This window comes from Megalopta genalis, chromosome 1 (assembly GCF_051020955.1).
Source record: "Megalopta genalis isolate 19385.01 chromosome 1, iyMegGena1_principal, whole genome shotgun sequence".
NCBI classification, from domain to species: domain Eukaryota; kingdom Metazoa; phylum Arthropoda; class Insecta; order Hymenoptera; family Halictidae; genus Megalopta; species Megalopta genalis.
The window spans coordinates 33,339,465-33,354,999 of NC_135013.1; the positions used below are offsets into that span (position 1 = coordinate 33,339,465).

The 15,535-nt window shown below is 39.5% G+C and overlaps 4 protein-coding genes and 1 long non-coding RNA gene across 17 annotated transcripts in view; 3 read left to right on the forward strand and 2 right to left on the reverse strand.

Annotated features, from left to right (window-relative positions):
- Window positions 1-64: 64 nt before the first annotated feature.
- On the forward strand, window positions 65-1,170 carry LOC117218031 (uncharacterized). The gene is made up of 2 exons (XR_004489697.2): window positions 65-840; window positions 1,000-1,170. It is a non-coding gene; the product is annotated as an uncharacterized LOC117218031 (long non-coding RNA).
- Window positions 1,171-3,446: 2,276 nt separating this feature from the next.
- On the forward strand, window positions 3,447-5,314 carry LOC117217972 (enoyl-CoA hydratase domain-containing protein 3, mitochondrial). Its single transcript, XM_033465922.2, has 6 exons — window positions 3,447-3,771; window positions 4,020-4,106; window positions 4,212-4,382; window positions 4,483-4,670; window positions 4,756-4,916; window positions 4,991-5,314. Exons 1-6 carry the CDS (start codon window positions 3,736-3,738, stop codon window positions 5,218-5,220), a joined length of 873 nt encoding a protein of 290 aa, XP_033321813.2. The 5' UTR covers window positions 3,447-3,735; the 3' UTR covers window positions 5,221-5,314.
- Window positions 5,315-5,459: 145 nt separating this feature from the next.
- shi (dynamin-1 shibire) overlaps window positions 5,460-15,535 on the reverse strand; it is a 37,158-nt gene continuing 27,082 nt past the window's right edge. For 12 of the 13 annotated variants that reach the window (XM_076526008.1, XM_076526022.1, XM_076526035.1 and 9 more), the window contains one exon: window positions 12,587-14,391. In XM_076526008.1, the coding sequence (XP_076382123.1) occupies window positions 14,328-14,391 (64 nt within the window). In that variant the 3' untranslated portion in view covers window positions 12,587-14,327. Of the gene's footprint in view, window positions 5,773-12,586; window positions 14,392-15,535 lie in introns of those variants that run through there. The other variant, XM_076526015.1, reaches the window with a different exon arrangement.
- Window positions 7,376-9,284, forward strand: LOC117217973 (uncharacterized). Its single transcript, XM_033465923.2, has 3 exons — window positions 7,376-7,716; window positions 8,406-8,558; window positions 8,963-9,284. The coding sequence occupies exons 1-3, from the start codon at window positions 7,530-7,532 to the stop codon at window positions 9,175-9,177; spliced, it is 555 nt and encodes a 184-aa protein (XP_033321814.2). The 5' UTR covers window positions 7,376-7,529; the 3' UTR covers window positions 9,178-9,284.
- On the reverse strand, window positions 8,602-12,446 carry LOC117218059 (uncharacterized). Its single transcript, XM_033466111.2, has 2 exons — window positions 11,340-12,446; window positions 8,602-11,189 (listed from the first exon to the last, which is right to left on the reverse strand). The coding sequence occupies exons 1-2, from the start codon at window positions 11,607-11,609 to the stop codon at window positions 10,224-10,226; spliced, it is 1,236 nt and encodes a 411-aa protein (XP_033322002.2). The 5' UTR covers window positions 11,610-12,446; the 3' UTR covers window positions 8,602-10,223.

The following is a 15,535-nucleotide window of genomic DNA, read 5'->3' on the forward strand; positions in this document are numbered from 1 at the left end:
ATAAATATAATAAATATATAAATATAAATATATAAATACAAATAAAATAAATAAATATATATATAATAATTATATAAAATTGAAAATAATATCAATTTTACTTCTGTTATAATATTCCTCAGAGAATGATAAAATCATATATTAGAAACACTCGCAAGATCTGTCATGTATCAATTTATTTTTAATACTATTTTCCCTAAATCCCTAAAACCCTAATCAAATTTATTAGAGAATGGAACGGGCTACCACGCAGCATGGACGTATCGACGCAACCCCCCGTAACGACGAGAGCCTGTTCCGTCGCCAAAACCACGGAAATGTTAACTCGTTCTCCGTTGAAACAAGCTCGCGATCGCTCGACTCGCATTTCCGGCGAGCTGTCCGCGTCGATAATCGATTCACCGATTTCGCAGGCTTCGATATCCGGCATCGATGCTATCCGGCACGGTAAAAGTTCTAACCCTTACCTTCTGTCAGCTGTTCGGTCCCGATTTCAAGGGGCATTGAACAACGGACCGGACAAGATTAGCTCGGACCCATCGCTAGCTTGGTCCTCCGTTCCACTCGAGCGGCCGAATACACTCTTGTCCGCGTGGTTGTCGGGTATTATATTTTTAGAAGACGGTCCGGGCCGCGAAACTGGAACCGGACGGAAGTGCAGTGCGGGAAAACGCTCTCGCCGCGATTCCTATCTCTCGATGCGTTATTTATGGCAAACAAAACGACCGCGGGCCGCGTAAATACTAGCCGAGGGAATTTTCTGTACGCAAACTTACCCTCGAACTCCGCCATGTCAGTTGTTAGGGGAAACAATGATCGTCATGGTAACCCCGATGACAGGTACATGCTCCGACTACACATGTAAGACCACGGTGGTTCGATCAAAAATCATCGAGAAACCTGAGACACGCGACGAGCCGAATTGTCCTTTCGTTTCATTCGCTTCGAATTGTTCAACCCTTTCTGTGACATAACCTCGATGCCTTGATTTTGTTGCAGACATTGCATCGATCGTTTTTTCCTAAAACTCCTGTCTTAGGAAGATGAAGAGATGCCAATAGGAACTTTAAATAATTATAATGTATAAGCTGTTTTTTTCTTAATGTCGTAATATAATTGTTGAAAGAATTGTTGGAGCGTTTGGTAAAAATTAAAAAAAATGGTATTGCACGTGCGGATGTTAGATAACTGTGGTAGTGCCACATATAGCCAGCTTTTATTTAAATCCTCGGAAATTAAAATAGATCGCTTAAGGCCCGACTGTTTCTCATCAAGTACTCGATCGAGATTTATACTTTCCGATACGACATCGAATTTGTTTACGAGCCTAAAGTCGATTCGAAGTAACCCTTTAAGATGCAATCATTTCTCTTAAGCATCGAACGAGATTTATTACTTTTCTTACCGTTATCATGAATTTGTCTGTGAACTTGAATGATATTACGATGAAGTGCGATCTTCTAACGTTAATTCAAGTCCTCAACAGTTGTAAAATCTCTGCGGGAAACCCTTCTGTATTTATTTTTTACGATAGATAGATCATCGCCATTTCTAAAGTTAAACAGCTAGAAATTCGAAATTTGAAAAACATGAATAACTCGAGAACTCGAGGCTCAAAATTGATGTTCTTGGTCTGAAAATGTTCGGAATGATGTAGTTCACTGAACCTATATGTCAGAATTTCATAATTATGGCTAATTATAGTTTTTAAAAAAATAGGCTTTCACGAGCAATGAAACGCTCTCTCCATCTAGCGGTGAAACGCGCGAACTAAAGCGCTTATTTAGGAGACTGTAAGATTTAAGAAAATCATTGAATACAGCAAATTTAAAGCGAAGAAAAGTATTTCAATGATAGAGGAATATTCATAGAAACTTTCTGTATCCACATCATGCAATAAATGATTGTTGGTTCACGAATTATTTAATGTGTTAAAAAATGCCCGCTCACAGGCATCGAAATAGTATTACCACCTAGCGGTGAAACGCCGGAACTAAATCTCTCTTATATGCACGATTTAAGGTCATCGAAAAACATTAATTACGGCATAATTAGGGCATTAAAAAGTTAACCAAAGACAGATAACTGTTCAGGAATGTCCACAGCATCAATATCATTCGAAAGAAACAGATGAAAATACCGTAAAACGTAATTAATTAACATAATAGTTAATGAAACTTCAGAAGGCAATTAATTATATTTTGCAATATTGTCATTTATATTTTTTATATGATATCGATGCAGTAGACTCTGCTGAATAATTCTGTGTTCTTGGTTTATCTTTCTGTGTCCTAATTTTGCCATAATTAACGTTTTTCGATGACCTTACATTGTGCATATAAGAGAGATTTAGTTCCGGCGTTTCACCGCTAGGTGGTGATAGTGTTTCGTGGTCCATAAACGGGCTATTTTTTAAGAAACCATAAATGAACGTAATTATGACAATGTGAGCGATCAAATTAAAGCTTAAAGATTGTATTTTATGATAGAGGAATATTCATAAAAACTTACTGTATCCATATCATGCAATAAATGATTGTTGGTTCACGAATTATTTAATGTGTTAAAAAATGCCCGCTCACGGGCATAGAAATAGTATCACCACCTAGCGGTGAAACGCCGGAACTAAATCTCTCTTATATGCACGATTTAAGGTCATCGAAAAACATTAATTACGGCATAATTAGGGCATTAAAAAGTTAATCAAAGACAGATAATTGTTCAGGAATGTCCACAGCATCAATATCATTCGAAAGAAACAGTTGAAAACACCGTAAAACATAATTAATTAACATAATAGTTAATGCAGCTTCAGAAGGCAATTAATTATGTTTTGCAATATTGTCATTTATATTTTTTATATGCTATCGATGCAGTAGACTCTGCTGAATAATTCTGTGTTCTTGGTTTATCTTTTTGTGCTCTAATTCTGCCATAATTAACGTTTTTCGATGACCTTACATTGTGCATATAAGAGAGATTTAGTTCCGGCGTTTCACCGCTAGGTGGTGATAGTGTTTCGTGGTCCATAAACGGGCTATTTTTTAAGAAACCATAAATGGGCGTAATTATGACAATCTGAGGGATCAAATTAAAGCTTAAAGATTGTATTTTATGATAGATCCATTTAGGCTTGTAGAAAAATTCATGTTCATGCCGAAAAGTTAATAAATTTTTATCGGTAGCTCGGAAGAATGATCGAATTTTAAATATCTAGTTCAAATCGATTTTAAATTTTACTTTTTGGTATTGATTCGTTTCCTTAAATTCAAGTTTGAAGGTGAAGGGATCCATAAATCAATGAAAACTGTACTGTTCTAGTATTTTATTCGATAAATGTTATTTACAACATTAAAAATTTAAATATTCATTGTAAACAATTCGTTGGCGCCATATTATGAATCGTATTCATACGATATATTTTATCGATTTCGATTACATAATGCGCCTAAATTCACGAAATACAAAAGGGTACGATAAGGGCTAATAAAAGGGCCAAGACCCAAACATTAGATAACACATTTGATGAATGAATTATTAAGTTCATTAATCTGTAATGACATTCCCGTATAAAAAATTGCGGCGAAGGAGTATGTGAAACTTACAAATATGTATTATACTTATTTGATAGATACTCATATGCGATAGTCAGCTCGAAGCTCGAAAAAGTAGTTCGAAAAGTGTAAACATTTAATTATTGTGGTTTATACAAGAAAATATTGAACATTCCATACAATGAAATTCTTGACGAATGGTTTCGCTTACTCTCAGGTATCCTATTGTCTATCTTATTACGTAAATATGTTGCTAAATAAAAGGTTATGTAACCTATAACTTTTAATGTTTTTATACGTACTCTCTATTTTTACGTGCATTAAAACAACTTGATCGCCATTAATAATACCATATATTAAAAAACAACTGAATTTTCGTCATTAACATAACACATTATTTACCTATTTATATAATTAATTTTATTAAATTTATTATTATTATATATATATATATTAATATTTCAGGTCAAACGATGTATTGCAAGGACCTTTTCTACTAGTAAAATATTGTCCACTGAAGGAAAACGTTTGGAAGTGACAGAACATGATGGTGTAAGTTATAAACAATGAAATTCATAGTATTCTATACATTTTTTCTACTAACATTTCTATGTTAGATAATATGTAATGTTAATTTATTTTCATTTTTATGATTAGGTTCGGACATTAACATTAAATGACCATGCAACACGTAATTCTTTGTCAATGAGTATGATAACGTCGCTCTATGAAAATATCAAGAATAATGAGAACGATAAGAATCTTAGGTCCATTGTTATCAGGGCTGCTCCAGGTGTATTTTCAGGTGGACATAACTTGAAAGAATTGGTTAGTTAATAAACGAAGAACCAGACTCACCATAAGGGTTTGTTAATGTAGTAAGACTTTTACGTTTATCACAGAGAAATGATTGGCTTGCGTCGTTTAGACTGCTAATAATGGGAAGCTTCACAAGGAAATCTTTGAGAAGTGTTCGGAATTGATGAATTCAATTGCTCAGAGTCCAGTACCCGTGATAGCTGCTGTTGACGGTTTAGCTGCTGCAGCCGGTTGCCAATTGGTAGCTGCATGCGATATTGCTGTTTGTACTGAAAGAAGTTCATTTTCTACACCAGGGTAAAGTCTATATAGCGTTAAGTGAAATATTTCTATAACAACAAGCCATTTCTGAATAAAAAATTCGAGTCTAATTATTTTTTAGCGCTAATATTGGGATATTCTGTTCTACGCCGGGCATTCCATTGGTTCGAAATGTACCGAAAAAGACAGCGATGTATATGCTTTTTACAGGCATTCCCATCACTGGAAGAGAAGCATATGAAGCTGGTCTTGTAAGCAGGGTAGTGCCAAATGACAAACTCGGTGAGTCAACGTAAAACTTAAGTACCTAAGCATTATATGGATTAATGTTAACGTGTATAATAATCTGAATACAGAAGAAGAAGTTAATAAGATCACCGCGGCTATAAATACGAAAAGCCGCTCGATCGTACACATTGGAAAAACGTTTTTATACGAACAAATGGATCTCGACGTGTCGACCGCGTATTTCCTGGGAACTGAAAAAATGGTCAATAATTTAAAAATGAAGGACGCCCAAGAAGGAATCAAAAGTTTTATTGAGAAAAGAAAACCTGTTTGGAATCATGATTACGAAAAAAATTGATTTATATTATGTAAGATAATTTTTATACAAATTGTTCTAAATAATCCTATTGTCTTCCATTTACATATTAAATAACTGTGGTTTATTAAAATAATTGTCTTTTCAATTAATAAGACCGTCACCTTGTTCATTGCTAAAACTAGTGACTATTTAAAAATTTAATTCATTCACGCAAACGATATTGTAATATATATTTCACTTGCATTACTTTAACGCACCTAAATCAGCGAAAAATTAAATTAATTAGTATAGCAATATTTATTAAGGTCACTAGATATACATAGCACAAGTTCGTTTCAGTTAGGTATATAGCGGTCCGAGGGATAAATTCAGAGACCACACTCGATCGTGACGACGCCCATGCATCATAATGTAATCAGGTTAAAATATGTTATCGTATGACGAAGTTCACTCATTAAACGGAGGTTTAATAGATAACCTTTTGAAATAAAAATATGCGAATAACACTCCCCGTGCGTAGCAGGACCTACATAATAATTGACAAAAATCTCGCATGCAGCGGAAACGCCTTAATACTTGACGCCGTAAACCCTAAAACAAAATCATTTCGATTAAAAATGTGTTACATCACAGAAAACTATAGTTTAAATTATGATTCATTTCTCTCGAGAAATGTAAACGAGTACATGCTTCTATTCTACGCTCGTATATCTGACTTACGAGTCCGTAATATCGGACTTACAATTATTCGTAACTCCCCTGTTACCACCAAATGTAATAGAATTCACAAATTATCCATATTTCACTTTTCCCGTAGAAATTATAAACATCCGAAAGTTCAATAGATACGATAATTTCTAAAGAATTATATAAACTCCAACACGATGCGACATTTTAAATTTGAGAGGTCTAGGTCGACGATAGTAATTAGTTATTATGCAGCAAAAGGTAATTACAGATGATCTCCGAACAATAATTGGTTTACGAAGAAGTTTGATAGAATTGTTTCTTTTTTTTAAATATCTTCATGCTTTGGGACATTTGTAATCTTAATTGCAAATACATTTGTACTATGTTACGAGGTGCAACAACTTCCTATAATTAGACCCCGGATCTTCTTTTATGGCACACGAATATAATTAGAAAATAACGAAATCTCCTATTTAGCGTACAATAATGAAATCTCCTGTAGCTTTTCGTTTCCTCATTTTTCTCATACCCTATCCCTTTTACCCTCGATTAGCAACCTTTTTTACTCTCGGCGCCTCTGGCAGTGTTTGTTCATCGCTCGGGACTCTCTCCTAACGACCTGAAGACGAAAACTTTCCGAGAGCGACGAGCATAGTAAATTAATACTTTGTCACGCCTAGTTTTCTATTTACTCTATTCTCTGTTAAACATTTACACTATCGCTATGTCTTTGCTGGTTCTAATTATAATATGAGATATTACATATCGTTTCGCAACCTCTCCGCCCGTTCCTATTTTCTCCACCCCCGTTTCTTCACCGCAAACAACAAACTCGTTCTCACGATTATGCCAAACAAATTATCGCTCGTCCCTTATTGTTCCTCTTCTCGTAATATAATTTCCGTTAACGCAAAACCTGCGTCTATATTTATAGATAATTTATTTTATTGCTAATTATTATTATTTATTCATTGCTAATTTAGCAAACGATCGAGCTCAAATTTCCGATTCACCGATTCCTCGAAGCAAACTAGAGGCAAACTCTCCTCTCGAAACCCCTCGCACGTCGGCCGATTTTATAATTACCCCCCTCCCCCTCGGCGTTCCTTTTCTTTTTATCACCGACCCGGCAAATGTTACACGCTTCCGGGGGTTTGTTAAATAACCTAGATATTTTCCAATTGAAAAATCGTACCGCAGAGACGCGGAGATATTATGACGCTTCGCGCCATATGTGTTATCTCTGCCGCGTTTAACTTTGCGTATGTGCAGATGTATCTGCTTACAAAGAAGAGACGTACGCGTACAGCCCGCTACGTATTAAATCTGGAAGGTCTAGCCAGATAAGAGAGTCGTGGTGGTCGTCGACGATATCGCGTGTCCAGTCATGAAAAATCTTTCTTTCCTCGCATTGTCGTTTTGCTTGTGGTCGAATCTGTCCTCCCCCACTCGCCCAGCCGACCGAGTTTATATAAAATCGTATCCATATTGCTACGTAGAATCAGTGCAACGCTGTCACGCCGCGCGACTTGTACGCAACAACAAGCCAGCCAGAACCAGTGAAGAAGTGGTACAGCTTTTCTTCTCTCGTGCTTCGAAACACCTTCGAACAAAGAGGAACGGAAAATCCCGACGGAGATTCTGTTCGAGTCCGTTTGATGACAGTTTTTACCGATCCCGATCGCAGCTGTATGAGGTTTCGAGCAACTAGGTACCAAGGTCGAAGATCGGGAAGAAGGGCAGCCGTAGGTCGACCCGCGGAGGCCACGATAACCGGTGTTGAAAAGGCGAAAAACATCGTCACCAAAAAGGAAATCGCCGAGCTGCTGTTCGAAACCTGTACTGGTTCGTGTTTTCTTCTCTGATCCGCGTCGTCGAGGTGTTCGTCGCGATCCTCCCCGTGTTAATACAAAATTCCCTCCGGCTCGAGACTCTTTGCTATCTTTCAGACTCAACAATTCAGCAATAGACACGGACGTCGGGAACATTCGTGTTGGTCTTCGCAAATCTCTTTGGCCCATTGTCTCTCGTGCCTCCATTCTGTCTCCTTTCATTCATTGTGCCTCCCTTTAGAGTGCCTCGTCCTCTGTTTTCATCGACAGAACTTCCACTCCCAATTTTCTTCTCCCCACCCGAACCTTCTGCGCTTTCCTTTCTCGTCCTTCAATCGATATCTTTCCCCTCTCACCTAATTTTTCTAATCTAAAAGCAGCTGCCCTAAATTCTTCTGCCCTTCTTCATGCCGTGTCGCCTCGTTCTTGTTTCATCCCTTTTCTAGTTCCTTCTTTATATTCCATATTTTTCTGCTTTTTTATTGTTCCATACCAAAGTATCTCTCCCCCCTTTAAATCTTCGTTTCTTCTTCTTTCTTCTTTGCTAGTTGCCCTTGATCAATGCTCGGTGTCTATGATCAGCGTAATTATCGTGTCGTTATCATCGATATGAATTTATAAATTCACTGCAGCGTGACGCGAAAATCGTGACGACGCATCGTGTCAGTGAAACGTTTTCGAATCTGGAATGTTCCGTTCTAGGCTGCAAAAAGATGGCCGCCATTCCGCAAAGCGCGCTCACGGCGTGCAAGGTTCGCCGGAATCTTGAACGGAACACTATGATAAGCCATCCCGTGGACAAGAAAGAGAAAGCAGGCAAAGATGTCTTGTTCAACGCGAGACTCTCCGTGGAAGGTATTTATAACGTAATCATTCGGCATTTGCATAAGTTGCGGTATTATTTTTGGAATTGCTGTATTTGTTGATAAGGTTCTTGCTTATCGATTTTGCTATAAATAGACCGCGATCGTTTTGCGCGAAGATACAATCTGTCAAAGTGGCGTTAGACGACGATTACGTATTTTCTTCGCTCGCCAACCCCGTGTGCAATGCGCGCGAGCGACGTTAAGTACATTTGAATTCGCGCGTTTCAATTATTATTCCATTCGTTTCAGTCTTTATCGCGATCTGCCAGTTTTCTAGACGGTGTTAAGCAACATATTGTGTACAATTAAATTCGTCGGTTTGAATCGAGATCGAGCGGATTCTACAGTCCTCGTAAACATTGCTCCGACGATAACTGATTTTTAATTGTACAGGCAGAGAGCTGACGCCGATGAAGTACAACAGCAAGCTGATGAACAGCATCTGGGGACTGTACAATCGTTACTCGGTGCACAACTTTAAGAAGAACACCGACGCCAACGGCGGGGTGTTCGGATCGTTCGTGGCGGTTTTGGGGGCAGCTTTCGACAGCCATGCACCCGCCGCGAACAAAATGGCTGCAGCCGCAGCCGCCAAGAACAATTCTTAAAGGAGAAATAACGAACACAGATTTACGACTCGATATTCATCCGAATTATCCGTTTGGCAATCGTGTTTTGTTAATCGATCGAAATATATAGAACGATCAAATAGCAATGGAGGCTTGAGCATTTTTATTGAACAAAGTATTGCCAGCGATACGGTAAATTCTCTCCGATTGTCTACCAGTTTTTAAAGAGAAATGGACAGTTTGGGAAGAGGAGATACGATTATTCGATCCCTGCGGCTCATTTTTTGTAGTCGCCGATTGTCAACAATTATAAAAACGAGGCGCAAAGAAGCTCGAATAATCGTACAATAATTTCTCCCTAATTCGCGCCCAGATTGCGCATAAAAATGGACTATTATAAAATCGTATTCGGTACGATTATTCGAGCATCGCGGCTCGTTTTTATAGTCGTCGATTGTCAACAATTATAAAAACGAGGCGCAAAGAAGCTCGAATAATCGTACAATAATTTCTCCCTAATTCGCGCCCAGATTGCGCACAAAAATGGACTATTATAAAATCGTATTCGGTACGATTATTCGAGCATCGCGGTTCGTTTTTATAGTCGTCGATTGTCGACTAATCGTATCTCCTTTTCCCAAATTGTCTATTTTTGTATACAATCTGAAGATCATTTAGAGAGAATTTACTGTACTTTCTAGACTGCAGCGTGTCTGCCTATACGCGGTATACGATAACGTGCAAAAACAGGATACGAATCTTACCGAAGACGAATACAGTCTCTACTTTGACAAGTTACGCGGCAGATAAAAGAGTCTAACTTCGATTCCGCGGCATCTTTCTCTTCTTTTTTTCGCCCTGGAGATAATGTTACGTATTTGAGCATAAAAAACGACTGAAACGATATTCGTTAATTAAATGGACTGCTTAAGATAATTTAAAGACGTCTTTCACGAAGCGAAGGGAGCTTGTATTTTACGATACCGTCGAATGAACTTAGAAACGACACGAGCATAATAAAAAAAAAGTTACATAAAAGTTACGATGAATTAATGTCTGTCTCTCTCTTTTTTTCATTTTAGGCACTAACCGAGCGTGTTCTCGATTGTCGCGCATGTCGCAGGAATTTTCGAACTAGACAAACTGTGCGAGGATAGAGTTAAATCGGAAATCGGCCCCGCGTGAACTATTCTCTCGTGTCGACTGTTCTCGTTACGGTTCTGCGACGGTTTTCTTATCGTGTACGTTCTCGGTTTCCTTTGCGGACAGAATTCCTCGAGTTTGCTGGAACTGTCGGAAACGTCTACCTCCAAACTCAAGCAAACGGAAGCGACGGGCGTTGCTTCCGATTCCCCGTCGATGGAGGAATTATCTGTTGCATTGTACTCGTTGATGGACAAGTTATTTTTCAGACTCTCATCGTTGTTGATCGAGGAGTAGCTGCTATTTTCGCGAGCGATCGCGTGTACATTGTTGTCGCTTCTCCTCGTTCTGTACGGAGAGTCCTCGTAAAATTTCTTGCTCGCGTTAGGATAATTTTCGCGGATGATTCTTCCGCAGACCGTGAGCGCGTTTTCACTCGGGTTCCCAACGATCTTCCTCGTGATCACGGCGTTCTTAATCTTCGAGAAGTAGAAGTTCGGATTTTTTGAATGGAAATTGAAGTTCATGCGCCTTCTCCTTGGTTTTTGTGAACTGGTCTGCGTGCACACGGTCGCAAAGAGCTTGTTGTCGTCCAATAAACATAGTTCTTTGCCTTGAGCGCCGTTTTGCATTTGGATAACGGAGGTGTCGGCTAGCGGGTCTATCACGCGTGAATCCAACTCGCAACTTATCTCCGAGAATCGTGCAACACGTTTCAACTGTTTTTGGGAGAACGATGATCCGTCGAGCGAACGCGAGGAATTCTTGTCGAACGTTTGATCCGTTTGGCTGCTGTCGTCTTTCAAGTGTGCGGGCATTTCGACGGCCTTTTTCCTCTTCCCAAAACGAAACATGTACCTCAAAGATGAGAATAACGATGCGTCCGAGTTCGGATGATGGAAGCAAATCTGTTGACAAAACGTTAATTTAATAGCCAGTAACAACCCTTAATAACGCGCGCGAATCCATTTATCTCGGAGAGATTATATAATTATTTAACTTTCAAAAATATTTTTGGTAAACAACGCGGAAGTCGAAATTGAGTAAACAATAAATACCTCTGGTTCTTTCGTAGGTCTCTTCCAGGCTGCTCCTGGCAGATTCGTCGGTGCAATTGCTTTTATGGATTTGCCTAATTTACGTAAAACACGTGGCTGTGCGCCTCCCATCTTCGTGCCGGCTGAAGTTCTCCCGTTGTTCGGGAGATAATTATTTCGCAGCGAACAAATTTCCTCTCGCAAATCGTCCAAATTGTTGGCAAGCAATTTGATCTGATCGACCACCTGTATCATTTTTCGTTGATCGCGTCCACACGTTTGCATCGACATGTTAAATCGTGTATAGCACGCACTTTTGCCAACTTTTCATGGACGTACAAATTTTTTTGTTGCCAGATGTTAATCTTTCCTGATTACCAATAAATTCCTATCTAATTGACCTATATGTAATCTTGTATTATAAGTACATAACCAAAAAACAGGAATTTACGTGTACATACTAAAAGACTCGAATCATACTGATTTTCTTCAATAGCGGAGTATTTCAAGGCGATAATGTAGCCGCCGTTTATGACTAGATAAGGGCGCTATCAATTTTCGAACGAATACCTAAATTATGAAGCAGTAATTCAAAATTGTTTTACACGTTCACCGTTGTATTTATCTCGCGTAAAACAATCAGCGTAATTCCGTGCGACATAACTCTTCTACAAGACGCATTGATTCTTCGATAACTGTGTTTCGACTTTTCGAGATCACAAAAAAAATTATTGACAAAACTGATCCAACGTTGCTTGTGCAGCGATATTCATTTCAAAGATATAATTACATAATTTAGCAAACGAAAACACAATCTTCTTTTTTTCGGGGAACCATGTTTATACGTGTACAAAATTTGATATCGATTCGATTGGCAATTCATGCAACGCTAAAGAATTTCACTCGACGATAATGTTTTTTGGAAAAGAATATTCAAAGTACCGAACATTAAGCAAATCGTTTCGTTACATCTCAAATATATCTTTGTCACATTTTTCTCTCGTACCATCTTCAAATATTTCCTAACACGTGAGACGTATCTCTCTCTATATATATGGTGTACGTTTTCGGAACGGCGCATTGTAAACGCTACTTGCAATGCTTTCACGATTAAAAGAATTCTGATCGGAGCTAAATTTAGCAGTCGTTGGGAACAAATTAATCGAAAGCCGCATAGACGCTTGAAACGCACACCAAACCGGACAGAAAAATGAGTCATCGATAATTTGTTTACACTTGTTCGAAGGATACGGGGTATTACGCCGTGATTGTATTAAATATCATTTATTTCGTCAGTCGGTGTCGCGTATCATAGCAGATTGGCTATCAGCGTGTGAAGTTTGGTAATACAAAAAGAAGTCCTTCCCTCCAAGCACGTACATCGACACATAATACTATACTCGTATTTGATTTGTATGTACATATTACAACATTGGTTTCCGTTTTAAAAATAATTAACCGTTCTTTCGTGGGACAAATTTCGCGGGCCTCGGGCCCCGCCGGTCCCTCCGGAAAGAAAGCGTCCTCTATCACAACGGCTAAACAGTTTTCAAGATGCAAAAATCGTGACCGTATAAACAGATAAAAATGAACAACACACTCGGCGTGAACGTCGTTTAACAGAAAATAATCCCGTTTTTTTTTTATTATTTATCGCGGGCGTGTTCGCGTGGCAAATCGTATGTCCCCGTTTCACACGTCTTTTTATCTTATTCGTTGTTCGATAGGTGAAATTTCGTCCCTACAAAACCCGAGCTGTAAAATGGCATCGTTCATCGTACTTGAAATAAATTACTGGTACAAAAAGAAGAAGAAGAAGAAGAAGAAGTAGTAGTAGAAGAAGACGAAGAAGAAGAAGAAGATGATGAAGAAGGGGGTGATGTAACGTCAGTATCCCGGTGAATCGCGAACAAGCGTTTCTGGAATGCTGTTGTCGGCCGCCTGTGTTCGTCAGCACCATCCCCAAACCGCAGGGTGTGCCCATATACACTTTTGATCTAGTAAGTTCTTCTAAAATCGAGGTAATCGGGTTGCATAATATACACCGTCCACGAATCTCGCTCCAACAATATCATAGACAGGAGTCTTCGGACAAGATGTCGGTGTTTCCAGTGGCTATACCGGGCAACGATTTTCTGTCCAAGTTCAATCATATATATATATGCGCCCCGAAGAGGCGCGCCCCGCACACAGACCGGAGATGATACACCGCCGTCGATTTCCTTTCTTACCTATAATACTGACAGCTCCAAACGAAACCGAAATGTTATCGAACCACGGAATCCTACGTATAGCCACGCGAATCCTGTCGGAAGACCCATCCTTATCACCGAATACGAGGCTAACGAATCGTAATCCTCCGGAGTTTGACATCGCGCGCATCCAGCGCGCCAATACTTAGCAGCTAAACTTAAACGCGGTTTAACGAATATAAATAACATAGAAGACGAAGTATGTCAGAGAAAGAAGAAGTTAGAAGTGACTGATTGCGAATCTCTGGCTGCCGGCCCTCGGAGACACGGACCTCTCCCGGCCTGGTACCGATCGTCTTGTCGTCCGACGACATTTCTTGGTCCCTCTTTCTCTTCCGTTTTTATGTTTTCTGGCACAGCCTTGTTCCTCCTCCTGCTCCATGGATCGTCCTGTGTTCCCGTGTAAGTGTCCGGCGTCGCGTGCTCGCCTCCCCACCGAATGAAATCTTCTCCCCGCTGGTCTCGCGACCACGAAGACGAGCGCCTCGACAAGTCTTTCCCCCGTAGCTTCAAGGTTGTTTCGCGTGGGTGGCCTGGATCCGAAGGACGCGTCCTGCCTGCCTGGTCCTGGAGAGGATGGATGATTCCTGCCCGGGCTCTAGACGCTGCCCGGGCAACAGGTGATGCGTTTTATCCTGTTCGTCCCCCAGAGCTTCGTCTCGGCTCCTCCGGGCTCGGATCGTTTCGCTTAACGAATCTCTCCGAACGGTCTCGGGCGTAGATGTGCACAGGTGTCGTGCGCTTTCCGTGGACTAGCTCAGTTTAACCGGCCCTGGTACGGTCTGTCGGGAATTCGGGGAGGAATATTGGGTACGGGACGCCTATAACATACACAGTGATTAAATACTTGGAGAATTTTCGGTCGCGATTAGGCGGACGCGCCGAGAACTTAGAGAGAGAGAGAATGTGAGAGAGAGAGAGAGAGAGAGAGAGAGAGAGAGAGAGAGAGAAAGCGGCAGTGGCGCTTGTGCGTGTGCGATTTTGCTCGTCCTTCGAATACGAAATCGGTAGATTTCTTTTTGAACTTTTCAGATATTTTCCGAGCAGACGATAGGCAGTTCGTTGATCTCAATTCATTTGGTATATATTACAGTAATGTCTCTCTAATTGACGCTCGGATTGTCCACAAAAATGGACAATTTTGGAAGAGGTGATACGATTATTCGAGCCTCGTGGCTCCTTTTTATATTTACCAATTTTCAACAATTATAAAAACGAGACTCTAAGGCTCGAATAATCGTATCTCCTCTTCTAAAATTGTCCACTTTCGTGGACAATCTGAGCGTCAATTAGAGAGACATTACTGTACTAGATAGCACACGATTTTTCTGATAGTCGAATCAATCATCTTTCAATCGATTACAAATTATAAATAGCAAACAACTATTTTCACATATAGAAATATATAAATAATATAAATAAAGGCACATCTAATTAAGAAATCGTTCTTTTATTCGCGCAATAAAATTAATAACTGCAACACTTTCGATGCTGACATAATTTTAAACGAGGAATTAGATTATTGTTCGCTTAATTGTTCGAATAAGAACGTTTCCGACAAAACGATACCGTCTCGTTGCATTAAAAAGTGAAACGATCTATATTTGGATCGAGACGCAGCGGTGTTTCGTATTCGAAGGGTGAAACGTAAGATGATATCTCGACGTCCAATTAAACTTGAATCGATTGGTTGATTCAATTACGCGACACTCTAACTTCGTACACTTCGGTAGAATCAACCTCGTTTCGAGAAATCCTTATCGCGTAAACTGCATATCCAGAGAAAACGATAATTTAATTGGACTTCGCGAGCACTTGTATAATCTATCGGATAAATGATATGACGAATGAGCTCAATAAAACGGAATATGTGTACATATCACAGATCGGCGACTTGTCACATTTCTAATGGACAAGAAAAAAAGAAACGTAACATCCAGCAAAGTGAAACATGACGAGTAAAAC

Excerpts from the sequence above, each read along its gene's own strand:
- LOC117218059 (XM_033466111.2), bottom strand. The coding sequence starts at position 11,609 with ATGTCGATGCAAACGTGTGGACGCGATCAACGAAAAATGATACAGGTG. Across the intron at positions 11,190-11,339 it reads GACCTACGAAAGAACCAGAG|ATTTGCTTCCATCATCCGAA; the intron begins GTATTTATTGTT and ends TTTTGTCAACAG.
- LOC117217972 (XM_033465922.2), top strand. The coding sequence starts at position 3,736 with ATGAAATTCTTGACGAATGGTTTCGCTTACTCTCAG. Across the intron at positions 4,107-4,211 it reads AAGTGACAGAACATGATGGT|GTTCGGACATTAACATTAAA; the intron begins GTAAGTTATAAA and ends TTTTATGATTAG. Across the intron at positions 4,917-4,990 it reads AGTGCCAAATGACAAACTCG|AAGAAGAAGTTAATAAGATC; the intron begins GTGAGTCAACGT and ends ATCTGAATACAG.
- LOC117217973 (XM_033465923.2), top strand. The coding sequence starts at position 7,530 with ATGACAGTTTTTACCGATCCCGATCGCAGCTGTATGAGGTTTCGAGCA. Across the intron at positions 7,717-8,405 it reads GCTGTTCGAAACCTGTACTG|GCTGCAAAAAGATGGCCGCC; the intron begins GTTCGTGTTTTC and ends GTTCCGTTCTAG. Across the intron at positions 8,559-8,962 it reads CGCGAGACTCTCCGTGGAAG|GCAGAGAGCTGACGCCGATG; the intron begins GTATTTATAACG and ends TTAATTGTACAG.